Raw genomic sequence first — 22,358 nt, 5'->3', positions numbered from 1 at the left:
TCTAAAATATCATAATTTCAACATATAATCAACAGGAAAAATAACTACATTCTTCGTATTGAAATCTGGTATAGATTTTATAGTACATCTCGATGCAAACTAAACACATTTCAAACACTCAGTAGCCACCTACAGCTAATGGCTATCATACTGGTCAGCACATGTCTGGACAAAAAGCCTCTGAATAATCAACACCAGTATCACAAAGACCATGTACTGAAGGTCGTGTACCGGGACTCATCAACTCAACATTCAAACTCTCAGAAACGATTTATTCTTATTCCAAACAAATCTGAACAAGTTTGTCTGGCTTACCAAACTACAACAGATTACAACAGAAAAATAAAGGAAATGGGCTGCATCAACAGGGCTAATAAGCTGGCGAAGGAAGAAATAAAACACACACACACACACACACACACACACACACACACACAACAGACCTAGATTCAAAAAGCGTAACAGCTGAGGCCACTTAGGAGAAGGGCAAAAATAGTCTTCCATACCTCAACAGTTCACCAGGCCATTGTGGCATTACTGAATTCGTCAGAATGCTGGCATTAATGGGCAGCTAAATTCAGCATTTTAAGAAGTCAAGGAAGCATTAATATATTTTAGAAATATTTTCATTTAGGCGCACCTAAATGGCTCAGTTGGTTAAGGGTCTGACTTTGGCTCAGGTCATGATGTTGGGGTCCTGGGACTGAACCCCTCATCAGGCTCCATGCTCAGCGGGGAGTCTACTTGTCCCTCTCCCGCCTGTCCCTCTGCCCCCTCCCCCATTCCTGTGCTGGCTCACGTGTACACGCGCTCTCTCTCAAATAAATAAATAAAATCTTTTTAAAAAGTTTTTTCATTTAAAATCAGTTTGAGAACCCTCTGTACTATCTTTGCAATTTTCCTATAAATCTAAAGCTATTCCAAAATTATAAAGTTAACTTAAAAAAAACAGTTTGAGGGTCACCTGGCTGGCTCAGTTGGTTGAGCGTATGACTTGATCTCGGGGTTGTGACTTCGGGCCCCACATTGGGTATAGAACTTATTTTAAAATCTTTTTAAAAAATGAAAATAAATAAACAATTTGAGGCTTCTGATATGGCAAAAAGTTCCCACAGATCAACCCTCTGCCCCCATAACAAGAATAACTTCTAGACCAAAGCAACCACTTGACAGCACTGGAGAGTAAACAAAAGCAAGCAGATGCTGGAAGGGAACTGACATTCGAAAGAAGGGAAACACGCTGGACAAGTTTCCCCAATTTTTATCTTTTACTCTTGTGCCATTCAGGGCAGCTAAAACTCCAATGGAAAATTCACAGTTCTGCTGGCCTGAAGAACAGCATTCAGAGCAACCACCGCCACTAGAAAATAAGGTAGAAGACCATAAAAAAAGAGAGTCAAAGACAGGAGCCCTAAAATCTGCATAAAACTGCCCAAATCTCTAGCTGATCCCTGACATATGCACACACAGTACAGACTCCAAGCAGGACAGTTAAAAGAACTGAACTGATATCTGAGCCGCCACCACCACAGGGGAAAGAGTTTTGCAGTTTGAGTTCATCCGACTTAATTACCTGCTTAAAAAAAAAAAAAAAATTCTTCAGAGGAACATAACAAAATCCAAAGTTTCTACAACTTGTCATTCACAATATCCAGAATATAATCCAAAATTACTCCCCATAGGAAGAAACAGAAAAACACAACCCATTCTCAAGAGAAAAAATAATCAAGGAAGCACACCCTATGCTGACCCAAACACTGTAATTTGCAGGTAAGAATTTTCAAGCAGTTATTATAATTATGCTTAAGAACATAAAAGAAATATATGCTCAGGGCGCCTGCGAGGCTCAGTCGGTTAAGCGTCTTACTTTTGATCTGGGCTCAGGTCACGATCTCACAGTTGTGAGATCAAGCCCCACATCAACGTGGAGCCTGCTTAAGAATTTCTCTCTCCCTCTCCCACTGCCTCCCCCTTCTTAAAACAAAAGAGGTTTAAGGAAGGGAGGGAGGGAGGGAGGGAGGAAAAGAGAGGCAAAGAAAGGAATAAATAAATAAATAAATAAATCTAGGCCTATGATAAAGGAAGATAAAAAATTTCAGTAGAGAAAGACTGAAAAGAAAATGGAAATTCAAGAACTAAAAAATACACTATCTGAAATTTTTTAAAAATCACTACATGGACTTAACAGTAGAATTGACAAAAGAAAGAGAAGGGTCTATGAATGTGAAGACAGATCCAAGAAATTACTCAATTGGAAGAATTTTTTTTAATGTGAAAAAAAATCAACAGGGTCTCAAAGACCCATGGGAAATACTGGAAGGTCTATATTTTTAATTAAAGTCTTAAAAGGAGAGGAAGAGAAAGAATAGCATAAAAATTTTCAAGAAATAATGGCCAAACTTTTCCCAAATAAAGACAAATTTACAGATTCAAGAAGTTTCATGAATATCAAGTAGGATTAGTATAAAGAAAGTCACACCTAGGTACATCATAATTAAAATGCTAAAAAGCAAAAAAAAAAAAAAAAAAAGAAGAAGAAGGAGGAGGAGGAGGAGGAGTAGAAGGAGAAGAAGAAAAGAATTTAAAATAGCTGGGAAAAAAAACAATATATGGCACGCACAGGAAAAATGACTGGAATGATGGCTGAATTTCCATCTGAAATAACAGAGGCAGAAAACCTGGAGCAACATTTTTTAAATGCTGAAATAACAAATAACAACAAAAACCACCCCCAAATATTAAATCCAGCAAAAATATCTTTAAAGAATGGAAGTAAAATCAAGGCATTTTCAGATAAAACTAGGTAGAATTTGAATGTCTGACATTTAAATGAGTGAATGTCTAGAATATAGAAAACTAATTTGTGTTTATTATATTAAGACATGATTAGGGGCACCTGGGTGGCTCACTTGGTTAAGCCTCCAACTCTTGGGTTTTCACTCAGGTCATGATCTCAGGGTCTTGAGACTGAGCCACATGCGCCCTCCCTCACCCCACCACCCCCAGCCAGCAGCGCTCAGCAGGGAGTCTGCTTCTTTCTCTCTCCCCAGCACTCTCTAAAATAAATAAATAAATAAATAAATAAATAAACAAACAAACAAACAATCTTTTAAAAATAAATAAATCTAAATAAATAATTATATTACTAAAAAAAGAAATATGTGCCCTTTACAATTGGTTATTTGCACTCTGATCACATACAAAAAAACGTTATCTCCCAACTTTTCCACTAAGACTCATTCTTTTAACATCTTCTAACCAAAGATAAATTCACTAATTTCCAGGGTCTTCCTTTATCAGCTGAAGACAAATATGTTGACGGGGCAGGGGGGGAAATTCTTATGCAAGTCAAAACCCAGCAGCCACTTTCCCTAAGGGTAGTTAAAAAATATACATGCTATGGTACAAACTAGACTCAGAAAGACATCTGGGAGTGAAAGAAAACCTCCTCCCTGATCTGTGTTTATGGCAGCTACCTGATTTTAGTGGATGAGAGGTATTTCTATTTATCAACAAGTTTCCAGACCTAGAAATTGCATTACGAGTTTAGCAATAGGATCAAAAATCCAATTTCTCCTTTTATAAAAAATCTAAATTCTCCGGGAAGTACTTTTTTTAAGAGATTACATATCGGGTAAACAAAATAAAAATAAAGAATTCAGAAAATAAACAAGATACGTGAGCAACTTTAAGAAAAGAATTACATGATGTGATTATGCACAGAAAATTAGCTATAAAGACACACATCACAGTACTGTTTAATAGCTAAATTTTGGACCTATAAATAACTAAGAACAGTGAATTGATAATGATAACAATGAACAATGAAAAACTGCAGTCATAAAAATGCAGTCAATATTAGCAGTCAATAAACATATGAAAGAATGAATTTTTCTCTCATACTTTATTTTGGATTATCTATGTTTAAATTTTTCATTAAAATATATTACAAAATATTTTTTTAAGTAATATACTTGACAAGGTACTGCAGCTGTGAAAAGTTAATATTTAGAATTTTTGTCTATCTTCTTAGCTGGTCTAAAATAAACTTCAAATATCTGAACAGTACAAGATAGTATGTTTATTACTGAAATTCTTATTTGCCATTTCAATGCACAAGTGCCTTAAATATGACAAAGGCAAATTCTAACCTAGAATAAATAGTTCTGTATCTTATTTTAGACACAACAAACAAAATCTTCCCTTTATCTTTCAGGTAGTTCATGTAGAAAATAAAACATATTCCTAGTCAAAGAATTCACTCTTGAAATATTCTTCATTTCTCTGACAAACTGCCCTCATTGTCACTGAGAATTTTTATTACTTCCACTTGTATTTGTTTTCTAATAAGCTGCATCTAATTATGAGAACTTAATTATCTGGATCTGACTTGAAATTACAAGTCTCAATTTTCTGTCTGGACCTAAATACCCGAGACTAAGGCTACTCTGGTACTTAAAAAAGGCTACTTTGGTACATAAAATAAATCTGGACTAGATTGGACATTAGTTCTAAGAAACACACCCACTTGACAGATGAGAACAACAATTTGAACCTGGTTTTCCAGTTATGTAATTTGAAGATTCTAGACCTCTCAACCCATCTGTTATTAAGTTTAGATCAATGGCTATCTAGTGAGCACTAGACACAAAACCCAAATTACATGTCTCAAGTTCAATAACTGAATACTATTTTTATCTCTGGTATTTTACTATGAGGCAATACAGAACCCAACACCAAATACAGACTTAAAACTCTCTTACATGCATCTGTCCCCAGACTACACATACCAATTTGCCCCCAAACTCCAATAGACATTTACTGAATTAATGAGCTTTCTACCATTTAACGAGATTGTGTTGGGTGGAAAATATAAAAGATGCAGAACATGGTCCCTGATCCCTGATCTCCTGGAATTCACACTCTGGCCTGAAGCAAAGGTAGGATGAGAAATGATTCAGAAGAATGGCAGAACAGGCCTAGGCACACAGCTCCAGACAGAGTGGGAAGGATTCACTCTGCTGCGGGAGCAACGGGGTCAGAGAAGGAGCTAAAACCTTGGAGGGCTTTTATTTTCACGAACTAAAACCCCTGTAATTATATGTTAAGCTAAATGTTTTACAGAGTTGGGTGTACTCCAAGACATTTATAATAAAAGATGCTATACAGGTATATGGTTCTTCTCTTCAGAAACATAGCACATTCCTAAGTGCCCAAATGCTCTGGTATGCTTGCAAAGAGCTCGGAGAAGGAGCGCAAAAGCTGGAAACAGTTACTGTCAGTAAGAATGTTTTGGGGGGGGGCTTTTAAGAGTCCTTATTTGAAAACAACCTGTGCTTTGGCCAGAAACAGATTTACTCCTTCATTCTGTTCTACAGTACCTACGACCAACCCATCAGAGGAGTCTTACTACCACTTGACCACCCTGAGATCTGACTTCATGGTTAAAAATTGAATAAACCGGGGCGCCTGGGTGGCACAGCGTTTAAGTGCCTGCCTTCGGCTCAGGGCGTGATCCCGGAGTCCTGGGATCCAGCCCCACATCAGGCTCCTCTGCTGTGAGCCTGCTTCTTCCTCTCCCACTCCCCCTGCTTGTGTTCCCTCTCTCGCTGGCTGTCTCTCTCTGTCAAATAAATAAATAAAATCTTTAAAAAAAAAAATTGAATAAACCACGAAAATAGTAATCTGACAAAAGACAACAGGAGTCTAGAAAAAGGAGTCACAGAAAAAATACATGTGAAAAAGACTTAAGGATAAAACCACCTTAAAAAAAGGGGGGGGGGGAGAGAAGAATTGGGGACAGGAAAATGACAACAGGATCAAGAAACTAAAGAATCAACATACCTACAACCTCCCTCAAAAAGGGGATAAGCAACTATTCTTTATACAGAAAGAATTTGTGTGTATATGTTTTAAAGAGAAGATTCCTTGCAAATGGTTTGGTTTTCCTTTAAGGGACAAAGGAAGACAGACCACAGGACTACACAGTTTGGTAGCCTTTTAAGTGAGCCAAAAGTTTAAAAAAAAAAAAATAAGAAAAGAAACAAACAAACCCCCCCCCCCCAATCCAAAAGCACTGGCTGATCTCATTAGCTCTGCCTAAGAAACTTTATAGATGTGACTTCACTCCTGGATTACACTTCTATATTTAGTTTATACCTAATATGGATAAAGTCCCGAACTAACAGCCATTTCCTCTCTCCACAAAAAGAAACTTCCTTGCTTTTTTTTCTATCAACAATGCAAAGATTAGTGCAGGCTCCTCTGAAGGGAGAGGTTTAAAAAAAAAAAAAAAAAAAAAAGGAACACAAAGAAAAATATTAACAATCCGGTATGTTATTTCTGTTAAACTTGGACCGCTTTGACACTTATAAATTGTAAAACAATCCTAAAATCAAATATGTGATGTTCCAGTCAACTTCCTTAACAAGTTTATAAATAAACCCTTTAAAGAACTTTACAAAATACTAATTAACCAGGCCCCAAAAACGCACAGAGGTGAGGTCATGGAAATTTTACAGTTTCCTTTCAAATCTAACCAAGAGAACTGAAAGCAACCAAACTCATTTAACGAACCATCCGGACTCACTGGTTGTTAGTATGTTTTAGGGATACTCTTAAACATTCTCCGAATTTTTTATTTTTTATTTCTCAGGGTGACTGAATACAGCAAAGAGTGAAAACAAAACTATGTTAGATAAACATTCGAGTTTCAAATACAGAAAAAGAATATAAACAAATAAAAAAGCTCTTAGTGGTTAAGAGTCAGGCTCAGGATAACAAAGACCTTGGTACGAATCCCAGTTCTGCGACTTACCAGCCCCGCGACCACACACAAGCAATGACCTCTCAAAGCCTCATGTGTAAGATAGTATCCATAGTACCTATTTCAGAGTTTTATAGGAGGATTAAATTAGCTAACATGTAAAGGGCTTGGCACACTGTGCCTGCACCAGAGAGAGAGTAAGCTCGCAATGCTGTTATCTTAGAATTCTTATTCCGACTTTAACAGAAAAACAAAAACTCTTCATTTTCATGCATCAGTATACTCTATTTTATACAGGAATAAATTAAGTAGTTTCAAGAAGCTTAAAACATTATCATAAAATGAAATGTTTTAAAATCAGTTTACGATCTTTATATCACTTATCAGTTACAGCCACGCTAACGTTTTAAAATTTCATCATCATCCCATTGTGATATAAAGTAAAAATTTAAAAACAACAACAACGATCTCAGGTTCTAGAAGTAAATTAAGAATTAGGAGACGTCAACTCTCTTTACTCTTCCCCCTTAAAAATTACTAAACATAAAACCTGTCAATCTACACTAGCTCAACTTCTTCTGCTACGAATTAAGTAGATAATCTCTCCTAAACATGTCTGTATTTCCCATAGAGAAAGCACTACATAAATGTCAGTTCATAGATGACCAGCTCAACTTTGTAAGTAAATACCACAAAAATCAAGGAATAGTAAAATGTAGCAGCACAAGGAGCTATTATGCTAAATCCATAATTCAAAAGTACTTCCACAGAACCGCTAGACCCTATAAGCCACAGATTAGGCCTCTTTACTTCTTTTACGCTCTCACTAAAAAAGAAAGAAAGAAAAAAGAAAACCACTCTTACTAATAATAGACTCTTAAGCTTTAGCTACTAGACCAGAAAGAGCTGCTGAGGCAGAGTCTAAGATGGCAGAGTCCAATCTGAATGTCCTTTAGTTATCTAGAAAGTGTCAAAAGAATCACGGTTCACTTAATTCAGGAATAAATTCTAGTCTAATCTTGGATTTTTTTTTTCTTACACTAAATATGCTCTTCTGATAAAGAATGGTAAGTTCCCCCACCTATTTATTTGTAATGTGGCAGCCTGGCAGATGCTTCTCTTAGTAACACCCTGGAGACTGAAACCACACTGAACATATAAACTAACCATGAGAGGTGCCTGGGTGGTTCAGTCGGTTAAGCGTCTGTCTTTAGCTCAGGTCATGATCCCAGGTTCCTGGGATGGAGCCCCAGATTGGGCTCCCTGCTCAGCGAGGGGCCTGCTTCTCCCCCTCCTCCCCACTAGTGCTCTCTATCTCTGTTGCTATCTCTGTCTCTCTTTCAAATAAATAAATAAATAAATAAATAAATAAATAAATAAATAAATAAAATCTTTAAAAAGTAAAAATAAAAAATAAAATAAACGAGCCATGGGCCGATACAGTCTTAACTCTCAGCACTCCAGAGGCCCATGGAATAATAATAAGCAAACAATGCTTACTATATGCCAGACCTTAAGGTTTTTTCTTATATTAACTCTTCTAATCTTTACAGAAGCCCAAGAAGTAGATACCATGACCCTAGCGGAGACCCTAAGGCAGCCAGCGAAAGGCAGTACCAGTACTGAAATAGTCTATATGGCTCCAGACGCCACGCTCTTAACCACTACAGCATGACGACAATGTAACACAAAGATCCAGTCTTCCAAATGACAACTCGACTGCCTACTTGAAATATTAATTCTAACCATCTTCAACTCTGAAATAGACTATTTAGTGCTGACAGAGGGAACACAAATGATACTTCAAGTCAACAATCATCCCCTGGCTCTGACTCTGGGATCTCGAATCCCAAATACCTCCAAGGACAGCACGAATCTTTACAAGCAATACCAAGGCAGCACCAGGATCTAGCGCAGGAGTCCCTGCTGAGTCATCAGACAGCGAGGCAACTCTTCATCCCGCTGGCGGTCAAGCCACACGCTCAGGACGGGACACAATCGTGGACTTTCCCTTCGCTCTTTTCTACTGTTCAAGAAAAAGAAGTAAATCTTCATTTCAATCTAAAATAACAGTCCTGGGGCACGAAATCAATATGAACTGAGCCCAGCGATTTGCACCATATTCTATTTCTCTGGCTTCTTGTACGAAGATCTCTGTGAATTTAATAAGCATTTGCTTTTCCCCAAGCATACGACATTTTATCTCTTCTCTTCCCACAAGCTTCCTCTGGAATCAACCCTGCATAAGGGAGAAAAAAGATTCTGTATATTCCTTCAGCAAAGATGTTACTGGGTTAATACAAGTAACACAGTTAACACAGTGCCTGACACATAGAAAGCGCCCCACAAATGTTGACATTATTTCAATTAAGTATGAAATACTCTTCTATATATTCATTCTATCGCATGCATTTGGGAAATGCAATAGAAAAATCAGTCAGTGGTAATAAGCACATCTATTCTAAATATACACAAAACAGACCTTCCTCGCAGTGAAAAAGGCATCCCAGTCAGTGAACTATGATGACTCCCATGGGAAATATTTTCCCCTCTAACCTGATGGTGTAGTGTTCCTTGCAACATTGTAGCTTTTTCAGCTCATAATTTTTAAAAATGCCTCCCTTAAAGTGTATCCACTTCTGGCTACCAACCTGTCCCTTCTACATCGCCAAGTTTCTTGTCAGGGCTGGCTTTACACGTTGCCCCTACTCTTGCTTCCTCTCACTCTTCCACCCACCACAACACTCTGGAGTCCCCACCAGGACTCCTACCGAGGCTGCTACAGTGTTACCAATGACTTCCAGGCCGATAAATCAGATAGACATTCATCTTACTTGACACAAATGGTCCCTCCCTTCTTCTTAAAAGCCTCTCCTGGCTTCTTTGGTACTTCACTCCTGTGTCCTTGCCCACGCTGCCCTACTGCAGCTCCTCGCTCTCCTTCTCCAGTTTCTCCTCTAACGCTGCACCCCTAAATGTCGAGAGTTCCTCAGAACTTGGTCCTGGGCACTTTCTCTGCTACTCCTCATTCATCCACTGCCTGATCTCACACACTTTAAATACCACATAAATGTATGTATCAAGTCTGAACGTCACATCTGTAATCAACTTTCTACTAGACATCTCCACTTGACATCTCAGTCATCTGAAACTCATCAAGTCAAACCCGAACAGTCGGCTCCTCCACCATCTCAATAAAAGGCACTGCTACCACCCGTTGATTCTGATTAGAAACTCACATACAACTCCTTCGATATCCTCCTACTGGCTCCACCTTCAAAACTGATCTCAAATCCATTCTCTTCTCCCCATCACCACCCTAATCCAAACCACCATCATCTCTTTCTCAACTCCAGCGGCCTCCATATTTGGCCTTGTTTCCACTCTTGCCTCTCCTCTCCCATTCCTTTGCCACAGAGTGGCCAGACTCCTCATCTTAGAATGCACATCAAACCATGGTGCTCCCTTGCTTAAACCATTTTGAGAACTGCTCTCTTTACTAAGGATAAAATTCACATGACCTACGAAGACCTCTGTGATGTGGCCCATCTATATCTCACTCTGCACCTCAGTTTCATTCCCTCTATTTCAGTCATACCCTCAAACAAAAATATTTGTTGACTATTTCCAGCCTTTACATACATCAATTCCTCTAGCCTGGAACCCTCTTCTCCTCACTCTTCTCCTAATCACCATTCATCCAAATACCATTTCTCCTTGAGAACGACACACTCAGCTTCTATTTAATCGGATTTCCTGTCATTCCGTCTCAAGATGCCCTATTCTTGTCCTTAATGTAATTATATACTGTCTTTATTTGTGTATTTCTTTAACATAAGCCTCTCCCACTAGACAACAGATTACACGTCAAAAACTAAACTCCTGATCTCCTCCCTGTCACAACTAGCTCCCCACAGCCTTCCCCATCTCGATTAATAGCAACTTCACCATTCTTTAATTTCTTCAGAACGAAACTCTCAGAATCATCTTTGACTCCTCTTTCTCTCATATTCTACATCAGGAAATCCTGTTATCTCCATCTTAGAAATATATCCAGAATCAGACCACTCCTCACCTTAGCTCAAGCCACCATCTCTTGCCTGAATTACTAAATAGACACCTAATTGGTCTCTGCTTCTGACTATGCCTCCCTATATGCTATTGTCGGCAAGGTTATCCAAATGTCCTGTTAAATAAAAAAAAAACAGCACCCCCTGGGGCGCCTGGCTGGCTCAGTCGTTAAGCATCTGCCTTCGGCTCAGGGAGTGATCCCGGCGTTCTGGGATCGAGCCCCGCATCAGGCTCCTCCGCTGCGAGCCTGCTTCTTCCTCTCCCACTCCCCCTGCCTGTGTTCCCTCTCTGGCTGTCTCTCTCTCTCTCTCTGTCAAATAAATTAATTTAAAAAAAAAACAAAAAAACAGCACCCCCTACCATTCCCCATACTCCTTCCCCTACACTTCCGTTTTCTTCATAGCCCTTATCACTAGTAGACACACACGTACTGTTTGCCTCCCCCACCTGAATATGAACTCCAGGCTGTTCCGTGACGTAGCCACGCCACCACAACACTACCTCAGTATTTGTTCACGGACTGAATGAAAAAAGAAGAAGAAATTGCAGGCGGGAGAGGGGCTGGAGAAGTCAAAGATATTCCAAATGAGGGAAACACCAGCAAAAATCTTACATGAAGGCAGAGAAGTCCAGGGCATGTTCAGGATGAGTCTAGCTAGAGTAGGAGGTAAATCTGCAGCTGCTGGGGGAGATCGGACTGGGAACAGAGCTGGGTCATGATCTGAAAGACTCTGACTGCCAGAGCAAGTCATTGTGTCTAATTCAATAAACCAGAGAAAGTAGGATCCATTTAACATTTGAGGCAAGAAGTATCAGTTTTATTTTAGACAGATTAAAATTACAGAATATTGACATATAACTAAATTACTAAGGGAAAAGATACAAGTTTTTTTAAACGACTGATAATATACACCATACTTAGTAGATTCCATAATACTAACTACCCTTCTTCTGTCAGCATACAACATAAACATTTCACTCATCTCTAAGTCAATTAGCTCATTCATTAGGTTGTCACATAATGCATTTCTTAAGGTCTTAATTCAACTGGAATGGTGTTTTTTTTTTTTTAGAGGTGGGGGGCAGAGCGAGTGAGAGAATCTTAAGCAGGCTCCATGCCCTGTACAGAGCCCAACTCAGGGTTCAATCTCACCACCCCAAGACCATGACCTGAGCTGAAATTAAGAGTCAGACGCTCGAGGCGCCTGGGTGGCACAGCGGTTAGGCGTCTGCCTTCGGCTCAGGGTGTGATCCCGGCGTTGTGGGATCGAGCCCCACATCGGGCTCCTCCGCTAGGAGCCTGCTTCTTCCTCTCCCACTCCCCCTGCTTGTGTTCCCTCTCTCACTGGCTGTCTCTCTCTCTGTCAAATAAATAAATAAAATCTTAAAAAAAAAAAAAAAAAGAGCAGACGCTCAACCTACTGAGTCACCCAGGTGCCCCTCAACTGGATTTTAAAAAGCACGAGACAAAAAGTCACTCTACTATATAGGAAAAAGCCATCAACCATGGCTCATTTACTCACCTGCTGATTGTCCTATTAGGCTATACACCTGCTCTTATTTCTTTCTCTCTCTAGCACTTACTGCATGGAATGCATTCAGTTAACATTTGCTTCTATTAATATCCCTATACTGTGCTGGACCATTTCTAGACAAAGATTGTATCTTATATCCTCTACTATAAAATGGGCACCTACTACAAGATTGAAGGGGAAAATTAATATGAAAAAATAATTTGGATTTTCAGAAGAGATTTCTCCTAAAGAACGTAAAGGACAGGCTACCTTCAAGCCATTTAATCAGTATCTATTCTATGAGCAATTCTAGGTGTTGGCAAATTTCACAACAACAACAAAAATCTTGCTTTCTTCCAGCAAAGATCAAACAGGGTAAATGCTCTTGTAGTGCCATTAGGAAGATAAACACAAATACAATCGGAGTTTCTTTGAAAAAAGCAAAATAAAGTATACTTCCTCTAAACCAACTCACAACTCAATACATGTTACATACTTGACTGGGCTTCATTTTTCATTCCAAGTATTCCGCTGTCATGAAGGACATTAAAATATTATACGCTCATCAATAATTCATGCAAGTTTATAGAAAAGACTATGACATATAACAAAATAGCCATTTCCAAAGCAGGGGCTATAAGTAATTTTATTTTATGTATATTTTCTGTGTTTTCTAGGTTGTTTACAATAAATGCATATGCTTTGTTATAATGGCGGAGGGAAACACATATTTTTTAAAGAGCCCATTACATATAAAATGAATATACTAGGAAGCAGAAAGGAAATGACATTACTTTCCAAATTGGGGGCCAATACTTAAACGAAAGCAGACCAAAGTTAGCTACTGCTTATGCTAAGTGACTCAAAACCAGTGTATTTGTAACCAAGGGTCCTGCAGAAGATTACAAAATGTGAAACAGTGTGTGTTACTGATGGCTAGCAACAGTTTTTACACGGTTTAGTGAAGAATCAACAAGCCCTCAACATTTCTAAGCCAAAACTCTGGATCCCTGTGTTAACTAAAATATGCTGTAGACTAGAACATCAAGTCATGTAAAACTGCACACTCTTCCTAAGTTTATTTCTTTGAAATTTTTTCAATTCCGTCTCGGACATTTGTATGTTCAAGGCCAAAATTTCATTTCCTAAGTCTGAACACCTTCTCTCTCTCCCATTAGCCTGGTAGTCTGCCCGCTGTCATGGCTGCCACTCTGCCAGCTTCCCAGGAGAGCAACAGCCCTTAGCTTGTCTTCAGTTTTTAATGAACTTTCCCTCTAGTCACCTACCACCCGGTCTCCAGCCCCAAAATAAAAGGAACTGGTTGTCATCAGAGGAAAACAAGCGTAGAACTCATATACCCTTAAAAGTTCTTAATTGCTTCAGCTTTCACCTAACTGCTTGCTTTTTCTAGTCTCCAATGTTTGTTCAGATTCTCCTTCTTTCTTCTCTCACACTTACAAATAATTAGCTACGCGGTGTGGTGTAAAATCCAATACTTAAGTTATTACAGATGATTGACATGTTTACAACTCTATTATAATGAGAACTAAACCCTTTTTTTCATTAAGGATGAGTTGTTGCACATGTAAAGCTGGAATAATTTTATCACAAAAAGAAAAGGGGGGGTATGCTCCTTACTCAGCTTTAAGAAAAGCAAAAAAAAAAGGGAAGAGAAAAGAAGAGAGAAAGAAAAGAAAGAAAAAAAGGGAGGGGGGGTTGTCTGGCTTCCTGGCTGGCTCAGTCAGTGGTGCATGTGACTCTTGATCTCAGGGTTGTGGGTTCAACCCCCACAGGGCGTCGGGTGGCTCAGTTGGTTAGGAAGCTAACTCTTGATTTCGGCTCAGGTCATGATCCCAGGGTTGTGAGATCAAGCGAGCCTATTTAAGATTCTCTCTCTCCTCTCCCTCTGCTCCTACCCACCTCTCTCCCTCCTGCTAAAAAAAAAAAAAAAAAAAAAAAAAAAAAAAAGTGAAATCTTTTTGGAAAAAAAAGTGAAATCTTAAAAAAAAGTGAAATATTAAAAAAAAAAAAGCTAAACAAAAATCTATGAAACAAAATATATGCATGATAAACTCAGGTCAGTATCTGGTCCTGGTTCTAATATTGTTACTTCTTCAAAACATTAACCATTAAAATTTAAGATATTCCTAGTCTATCTTTGGTACAACTGTTACATATAGTCTTACTTATCTACATTAACTTGTTACTTTCATATATTTAGACTAATACAGTCTCCTGGTTTTAAATAAAGGGGGGAAAAAAACACCAGAAACCAAACAAGGCTAATTGATATTCCTTATACCAATACTCAGTACTGAGCACTGAGGGATAAAAGCCAAGTCTCAAAAAAGACGACAGAATTAAAAGTTCCAATAGAATTCACAAACTGATGCCCTGAATTAAATTTAGATTCCTGTTGATTCACACTTGAAAGGTTTGTAAATGATGTTATTTTCCTTCAGAAACTCCCTTTCCATTCTCTACGAGAGTCTCTAAAATGGGTGAACTCATCTTAACTTACCCCTCACTTGATCGAAATCTTAATTAATGCTTTAATCACACTTCCCAGCCTCCCTAACGCATTTCCCCTTTACGGACTCACGAATTCCCTATCCAGGTGACACCTGACACTGAGGACCCACAGCACTAATGAAACAGGAAGTGGCAAAGTCTTGCTCATCATCCTTTTACTGGCTTCTCAGCATCTCCGTAAGCATCCTTTCAAACCAACTGTACTTTTCAGGATCAGCCAGGTCCTCCCCAGTGCCTCTTTCCTCTCATTATTCATATTGTGTTAGGCTTCTCATTGGTTCAGTCCCCTACCTCAGCAGCCTCTTGTCTCTTCCCCATCTGGGGTCCCATTCTCTCCGAACTTTACGGTTAACCAAAACTGTGACCCCGGCCTTTACAAAGAGTAGCACTCTTAGGTGTTCAGGAATAGGTGAGACGTGCAGAAAGAACAGAGTTCCCACGAATTTCACATTTTACATTCATTTTTATCTCCTGGATTTTCCCCTCTGGAAACCTCAAAGGAATGGCAAACCAATTAGATCCAAGGTCACACTGTCTTAATGTTGAATTCGTTTTTGTTCCATTTTAAGAACAAAGTTCTCAGCATCATTTCCTACAGAAAATGTATCTCGTTTGTGTTAAAAAAGGAGGCTGAAGACCACCACTGATACAAAATATACAGAACTCACTTTATACCGGCAAAACAGTTGAGGGTTTGCCCATCTCTGAGGGTTTGCCCATCTCTGAGATCCGCACCCTCCCAAATGCCACTGAGAAGCTGCTGAACAGACAGCAATCCAAAACACAGGAAGTGTTGGGAGAACAAACGAGGCTGGGAAAATTGTATGTACGAGCAAAAACCTAAGTTAAGTTTTTGAAGTCTCATCCTCAGCTTTTTTTTTTTTTTTAAAGATTTTATTTATTTATTTGACAGAGATAGCCAGCGAGAGAAGGAACACAAGCAGGGGGAGGGGGAGAGGAAGAAGCAGGTTCATAGTGGAGGAGCCTGATGTGGGGCTCGATCCCATAACGCCAGGATCACGCCCTGAGCCGAAGGCAGGCGCTTAACCGCTGTGCCACCCAGGCGCCCCCATCCTCAGCTTTTAAATAACTTGTCTCCTTGGCACTACGGATTTGAATCATTCCTGGCTCCTTCTTTCAAAAGTATCAGTCTACCTACTATTTCCTGAATGATGAGTTTACAAATAATGTCAAAACTAACATTCCTCTCTCTCCCTCTGTCAAATAAATAAATCAAATATATTTTTTTAAAGCCCTAACACTCCCATTCTTGGCTATTCCCAATCCACCTACTCCACCCACTTTTTTAAGGTCAAGTCCAAATCTACTTCCATCCTTCCCCCATCTCTCAGCTTAATTCGAATTACACTTGACTCCTTAAGCATGTACCATCTTGTGTTATTGGTTTTTTTCCAATAAAATTTACAACCCTAAAGACAGGAAATGTTTAATAATTTCTTATAACTTCCATAATACCTTATTCAGTATCAGGCACCTAATTCATTCCAATAAATGCTTTAAGTTACAGTTAATCAGATGGAAGGGACCTTAATGACGACCTAGCCCAAACCCTTCTTTTACACCTTGCTTATATGAATTATGCTTGACAATCAGAACTCCACCATTTACTTTTTTAAGAGCAATGGTTCTTAAACCTGTGTCAGGAATCCCCAGGAAAAAAGACTCACATAGAACTTCTTTATGTAATTTTAAGGATTTACAGAATCCCCTGAATCCTATTAATGAAGCCCACATTTAAGAATAATATATTGTCATTTTAAAAAAAGAATATATTGTTATCAACAAAAGTAAGTCTTTACTGTGTGCCAAGCCCTATTCCTAATGTTTTCCACGAATGGTGTATGGCTAGATCACATTTCCCAGCCTTCCCTGCAATTATATGAAGCCTTGTCTTCACGTTCTCCCCAGTGCAACGAGAAAGGAAGTGACAGGCAGAACTTCTGAGCTAGGGCCCTTAAGAGACATGTGCCTCCTACATATTCTCCACCTCCCACTGGCTATAAACAGGACTTCCTAGCCACCAACTTTGACAGCTTAGGGGAGTTCAATGCTCTGGGGGTTGATGGAAAAACAAGTTAACAGCGCTTTGGTCCCTAAATGACTCTAAGGAAGAATGCCACCCCAGTGTCTAAAACACTCTCCTTGGACTGCTAAGTCAGAAAGGAAATAAACTTCCATCTTGTTTGAATCCTTGTTTGGGGTGAATTATTTATTAAAGCAGCTCAGACTACCCTAATTCATACATACAGATTAGCAGCTAATCCCCTCAGCAACCCTATAAAATTGTTGTTATTATTATTATCCCGATATTAGAGGTCAGGAAATGGAGGCGCGGAGAGTTTAAGACACTTGCCTGACACACTACTGGAAGCCAGAGTCAAGCCAAGCAGTCTGGCTCCAGGGTCCACGCGCACTGGAAATCCTGCCAAATATCTCAAAAGAAACAGTTACCCTTCTGTGTTATGCCACCCTGCACCAAGCTAATTTTTTACAACCAACACCCCAATCCCAGCAGTTCAGTGACCACTGCCCACAGGGACTGTCCTGGTTCAAAATCACGCACCAACAAGTTTAAATTCCAGCCCATAAGGGGAGCCTGGGTGGCTCAGTCAGTTGAGCATCCCCACTCTTTGGTTTTGGCTAGGGTGGTGATCTTAGGGTCACGGGATGGAGCCCCAAGTAGGGCTCTCCGCCCAGCAGGCAGTCAGCTTCTCTCCTTTCCCCTCTCCCTCCGCCCCTCCCCCTGTTCACAAGCGCAAGAGCACTGGCATGGGCTTGCTCTCTCTCAAATAAATCTTTAAATAAATAAATAAATAAATAAATAAATAAATAAATAAATAAATGCCAGCCCATAAAACTAAACTCTACAAACGGATTCCTTCTATGCGGAGATCAGAAACACCATTGCATCATACCAAAGCTACTAGTGGGACTGGGGAGGCAGCAGTGTCGACAGGAGTTGGGCTTATACAAGCCAAAGAAAAAAACAAAGATCAGTCATTTTCGATTTCTCTCATTGTGTGGTTCAATAATTAATAGTTTTGCTTAGTACAGAGATCTTGGTTCCCAAAGTCTGAACATGGCCAAGAAGAAATATTGATGGAAATATGGCAGGTATAAGAAAAGACTAGAAGTACTACAAACTAGAGGGAGGGAAAAGTAGGTAGATAAAACCACACAGGGTTTAGTAGCAAAAGACCAAGGTTTGAGACTCAGACTGTGAGGATCTAAGTAGTTCCCAATTCCAAAGCATGTCAGACACATATATAAACAGCAAAATGCTAAGAAAAAAGGAAACAATCTCATTTCAAATATCTGGCACCCTCTTATTTTCCAAGCACTTAGAACAATAGATAGACTTTACCTTCAAGAAACTATCTAGAAGGGGAGATATGCATATAAATATGTACATACAAAACAGACACATACTTAGCATCTATTTTCTGTGTATCAGAAACTGTCCTAAGCTTATTACATGCTCCATATATCAACCAATTTATTCCTATGAGCTTGGTGTATTAATATCCTAACTGCACAGATGAGGCATGGAGAGGTTTAAGTAGTGTGTAGTAAGTGGACAAAGTGGACTTGAAATTTTAATTACATTCAAATTATAAGGTACCTTATGCCCTTGCTAAAGGATCTGAACTTCACCCTATTGGTTAGTGGTTCCCAACTACAGTTGGTATACCAGAATATATACACCTACCATATACCGGATATACACCACCCACCTATACACTAGGTCGGGAAGAAGGCATTCCCACTGTTGAGGATGACTGCCTTTGTAAGCATCTTTTACTACTGCGAGGGTGCCCCACCCTCTGGGTGTTGGGGTAAACACACACAACGGAGAATGCACTGATCCAGGGGATGGGGAGCCACGGGACTCAGGGGCAGAGAACTCCAAAAACAACACTCACCAGGAAGGCAATGTAGCTGTGAGGCCAGTCACACTAGTTACTAAGGCCCTGGCCTACTTCTCAATTTAAAGCTACCTATACAGGGAAGCTCAATATCGTTTTCACTCGTGTGCTTTAAGTGTAGATAACAGTTTTTGGCTACACACTCAGATACCTCTTGGCAGAAAAATTAACACTGTTTAACATAAAATGCTGAACAACCATGACCTCTGTCCCCTCACTGCTTTCAAAGTAACTATATTTACCAGGGTATCTTTCCCCATTTGCATTTCCCATATATAGGTTTCAAGAAGAAATCAAGAATACTCTTTAACAAAAAAAAAAAAAAGAAAAAAAAAAAAAAGAAACCTCTTTACCACAATTTACCTGGCCCTGCCCTTTTTTTTTCACTTGGAAACAACTATCCTGGTTTATATCAGTACAACATTTTACCTGTGCAGAATCACAGGGCAGCAGAAAACATTTCACCTCTTATTTCACAAAGGAAGAAAATAAGTCTCAGAAAAAGAAAACAACTTGTCCAGTGAGTACAGAACTGTGACTTGAACCCTGGGTCTCTGCCACTAAGCCCTGTGAGAAAGGCTTACAATTAGTGGTAAGCAGGATGCTTTTAGGTGAATTACAACATTTTTTACTTTAATAGTTATGCACAGGAGAAATAAAATCACCACACTTCATCAGTTTCAGATATTACTGCAAGATGTATTCAGTAAATAATAATACACATCCAACACAAATATGGAAAACTGGGAAGCAGTATAAAATCACTCCAGTTTGAGAAACAATGTACCATGCCCCTCTCCTTCTAATTGAAGGGTTAAATTAATAGTAGGCAGAGCATTAAGCATGGATCTCTTCCTCTCTAATTCATACACTTCATTTCTTTTTCTTGTCTTGTTGTCTTGGCTAGGAGCTCCAGGACAAGGCTGAAAAGAAACCATTACTGCTAGTATCCTTATCTGATTCTAAATTTAATGCTACTTCCAAAATCACCATTAAGTATCATGGGGTTTTTTTTTAGAACTTTAATAGATACACTGTTTTTGAGTTTACGGAAATTCCTTCCTATTCCTAGTTCAATAAAAATTTTTGAACACTGATCTGTGACCCGCCCTTCTGCTTTCCACCAGTCTTACTTTCTCTTATTTCAGGATCCTTCCTACATCCTCTGCACTTCCCAGTACTGTATCTGCCACCCAAACAGAATCTTTGAAGATATTCTGGGGGTTCTATACCTGTCTGCTGTTCCAGTTCCCCAAACCAAAATGTTTCTAACACCGATAACAGAAAGAAAATCCTAAAACATTGTTCCGATCATGTCTTCTCTCCCTTCTCTCAAAGACACACTTCAGTGTTTTCCCTTCTTTAAAATAAAAACTCAAGGAAAAAAAAGAACAAAATTGTTCTAGATTCCTGTTAACTTTCCAATTCTGAGCCTAGCTCTGAATAAGCCTGCGTAAGTATGTGACTATGAGAATCTCAAGGATTTTGAAGTTTTGAGGGAGGCAGCTGGAGCCAGATGTTCCGAACTTCTCTCTCCTTTGCTAAAAAGAAAAATATTAAAGAAAATAGGAGAGAGATAGGGGTAATACCTGTAAGCAAATAAGGTAGTTCCAGGAAAGAGACCAGAAGGGACTATCAACCCTTTAAAGCCCAAGCAACTTATGAATTCTTTCCCTCATCAGTTTTCCTTTCAAAACAAAAGGGCACACACAATCTTTCCCGAGGCAGCAACACCGAAGGGAGCAGCCAAAATGTTGCATCATACAAACCACTCCGAGTTTAAGAAACAAGAAACCCAGATGGTGGTAAAATACCTAACGCAGGAAAACCCAAGTTGGGAATCTCGGTCTTTCCCGGAAGCCCAGGAATGTCTGCTGTTTTAAAAAAAATTTTAAGATCGCATCGAAAATTTAAGTTAAGAGTTTCATGCCAGCGGGAAGCGAAATGCTCTTTCAGAAAGCGTTCCAAGAAGTTGGGTTCATCATCTCCCGACTAAGGGGTTTCGGCCGGGCCGGGGGAGACCCGGAGGCGAGGGTGGGCCGGGGTCGGGCCGGCGCCGGGGCGGGAGCGGGGCTGGGGGTGACGGGGCCCACCCCCACGCGGGTCCTGCGGGCAGCCGCGCGTCCCACCCAGACGCGGGACGACTGTCTGTCGTCCGCCGGAGCCCGCGCGGCTGAAGGCGGTGACCGCCGCTCCGCGTGCCGGCTGCCGGGGGTCCCGGTGCCGCCCCGGCTCCCTCGACCGGCCTGGGCGGCGGGAAGGCGCGGGTGGGCCCGAGACAATGGGCCGGGGGCGCGGGAGCAGCTTCTCTGGGCCGAGGGGCGGGCGCCGCGCGAGGGCGCAGAGGGGGCGCCGGGGCCGAGGAGCGCCCCGGGCGCAGGGACACCGCCCCCCCACGGCCGGCCGGGCGGACGCCGGGGGCTCCGCGCGGCGGGACGGCGGACAAGCGCTCACCTTGACGAAGAGCTCGATGACGGGCTCTTTGTCCTCCTCCTTCAGCCCGTTCAGCGGCATCGACAACGCCATGGCCGGCTCGGCTGCGCTCCGTGGACGGCGGCGGCGGTGGCTGCTCCTGCTCCGGGGCTGCTCGGGTTGAGGGCTCCCGCCGCGCTGCGCTGCGCCTCCCTGGACAGTCCCGGTGTCGAGCTCGCCTCAGCCTCGCCTGCCCAACACCGCCCCACGCCCCGCGCGCGACTCGGAGGCGGCCCCAGCCTGAGCCGCTTCAAGCCGCGGGGCGGGGCCCAGGGGCGGGGCTTCGTCGGGGCGGGGGCGGGGCCAAGGCCTGCGCCTCGGGACTCTGGAGGAAATGGGGAGGTGGAAGCTTGGGGGGTGTGGCCTCGGGCGGGGGCGGTAAAGAAGCTCAGGCTTGGGCAGTAGGTGGGCGGGACTCCGAGCCACGCCTCCCGAGGGGGCGGGAGGGAAATTCCCCCGGGGGCCGGAGCCTGACACCGCCTCCCGCCGCGGCGCGGGCCGGTCTTCGCAGCTGCTGCTGGCTCCCTGCCCGGTGACCTCATGCCTTCGGCTGGCCTGGGGAGGCGAGGAGGCGCCTCCCGCTCTGTCCCCCCGCTGCAGCCCACTGGATTCAGCCCTTTCCCGTAGCAGCCACCTCCCCAGCCTCTTCTGCTAGGAGCTGCGTTTCGGAGGGACAACTTTTTGTAAAGTTTTCATCCCCTTAGAAACACCTCTTTTTCCTCCTCTGACTTCTCCTTTTTTCCTTTGACTCTCCCGTCACTTCTATCTTGGGAGCCAGCATATTGACAAATATTTATGAAGACTTCCTATGTTCCGGGTCCTGGGTGGTGAACAGTAAGCACAGAATCCCTCTGCTTAGAGTCTACAGTCTTGATCCGCAACCCCAGTGACTGAAGGCTGGGAAGGATTCCCAAGCCGTTTCCATGCTGTTCCTCCTGCCTGGACTGATTTCTTAACCCCCACTCACCTGGCCAACTCTAGTGTGCCTCAGAATCACCTGGGTGCTACACCCACACCTGCTTTATCCATCCAATTCCCCTTCTCTGGGGAAAGGGG

General features: G+C 41.4%; 1 protein-coding gene across 1 annotated transcript in view; it reads right to left on the bottom strand.

Annotated features, from left to right (window-relative positions):
• CLIC4 (chloride intracellular channel 4) overlaps positions 1 to 21,578 on the bottom strand; it is a 70,988-nt gene extending 49,410 nt beyond the window's left edge. The window contains exon 1 of the mRNA XM_026517020.4: positions 21,285 to 21,578. Within this exon, the coding sequence (XP_026372805.1) occupies positions 21,285 to 21,356 (72 nt within the window). The 5' untranslated portion in view covers positions 21,357 to 21,578. The remainder of the gene's footprint in view (positions 1 to 21,284) is intronic.
• Between the last annotated feature and the right edge of the window lie 780 nt (positions 21,579 to 22,358).

Source organism: Ursus arctos, unplaced genomic scaffold, assembly GCF_023065955.2.
Source record: "Ursus arctos isolate Adak ecotype North America unplaced genomic scaffold, UrsArc2.0 scaffold_32, whole genome shotgun sequence".
NCBI lineage: Eukaryota > Metazoa > Chordata > Mammalia > Carnivora > Ursidae > Ursus > Ursus arctos.
This window is presented reverse-complemented; position numbering and strand designations above follow the sequence as displayed.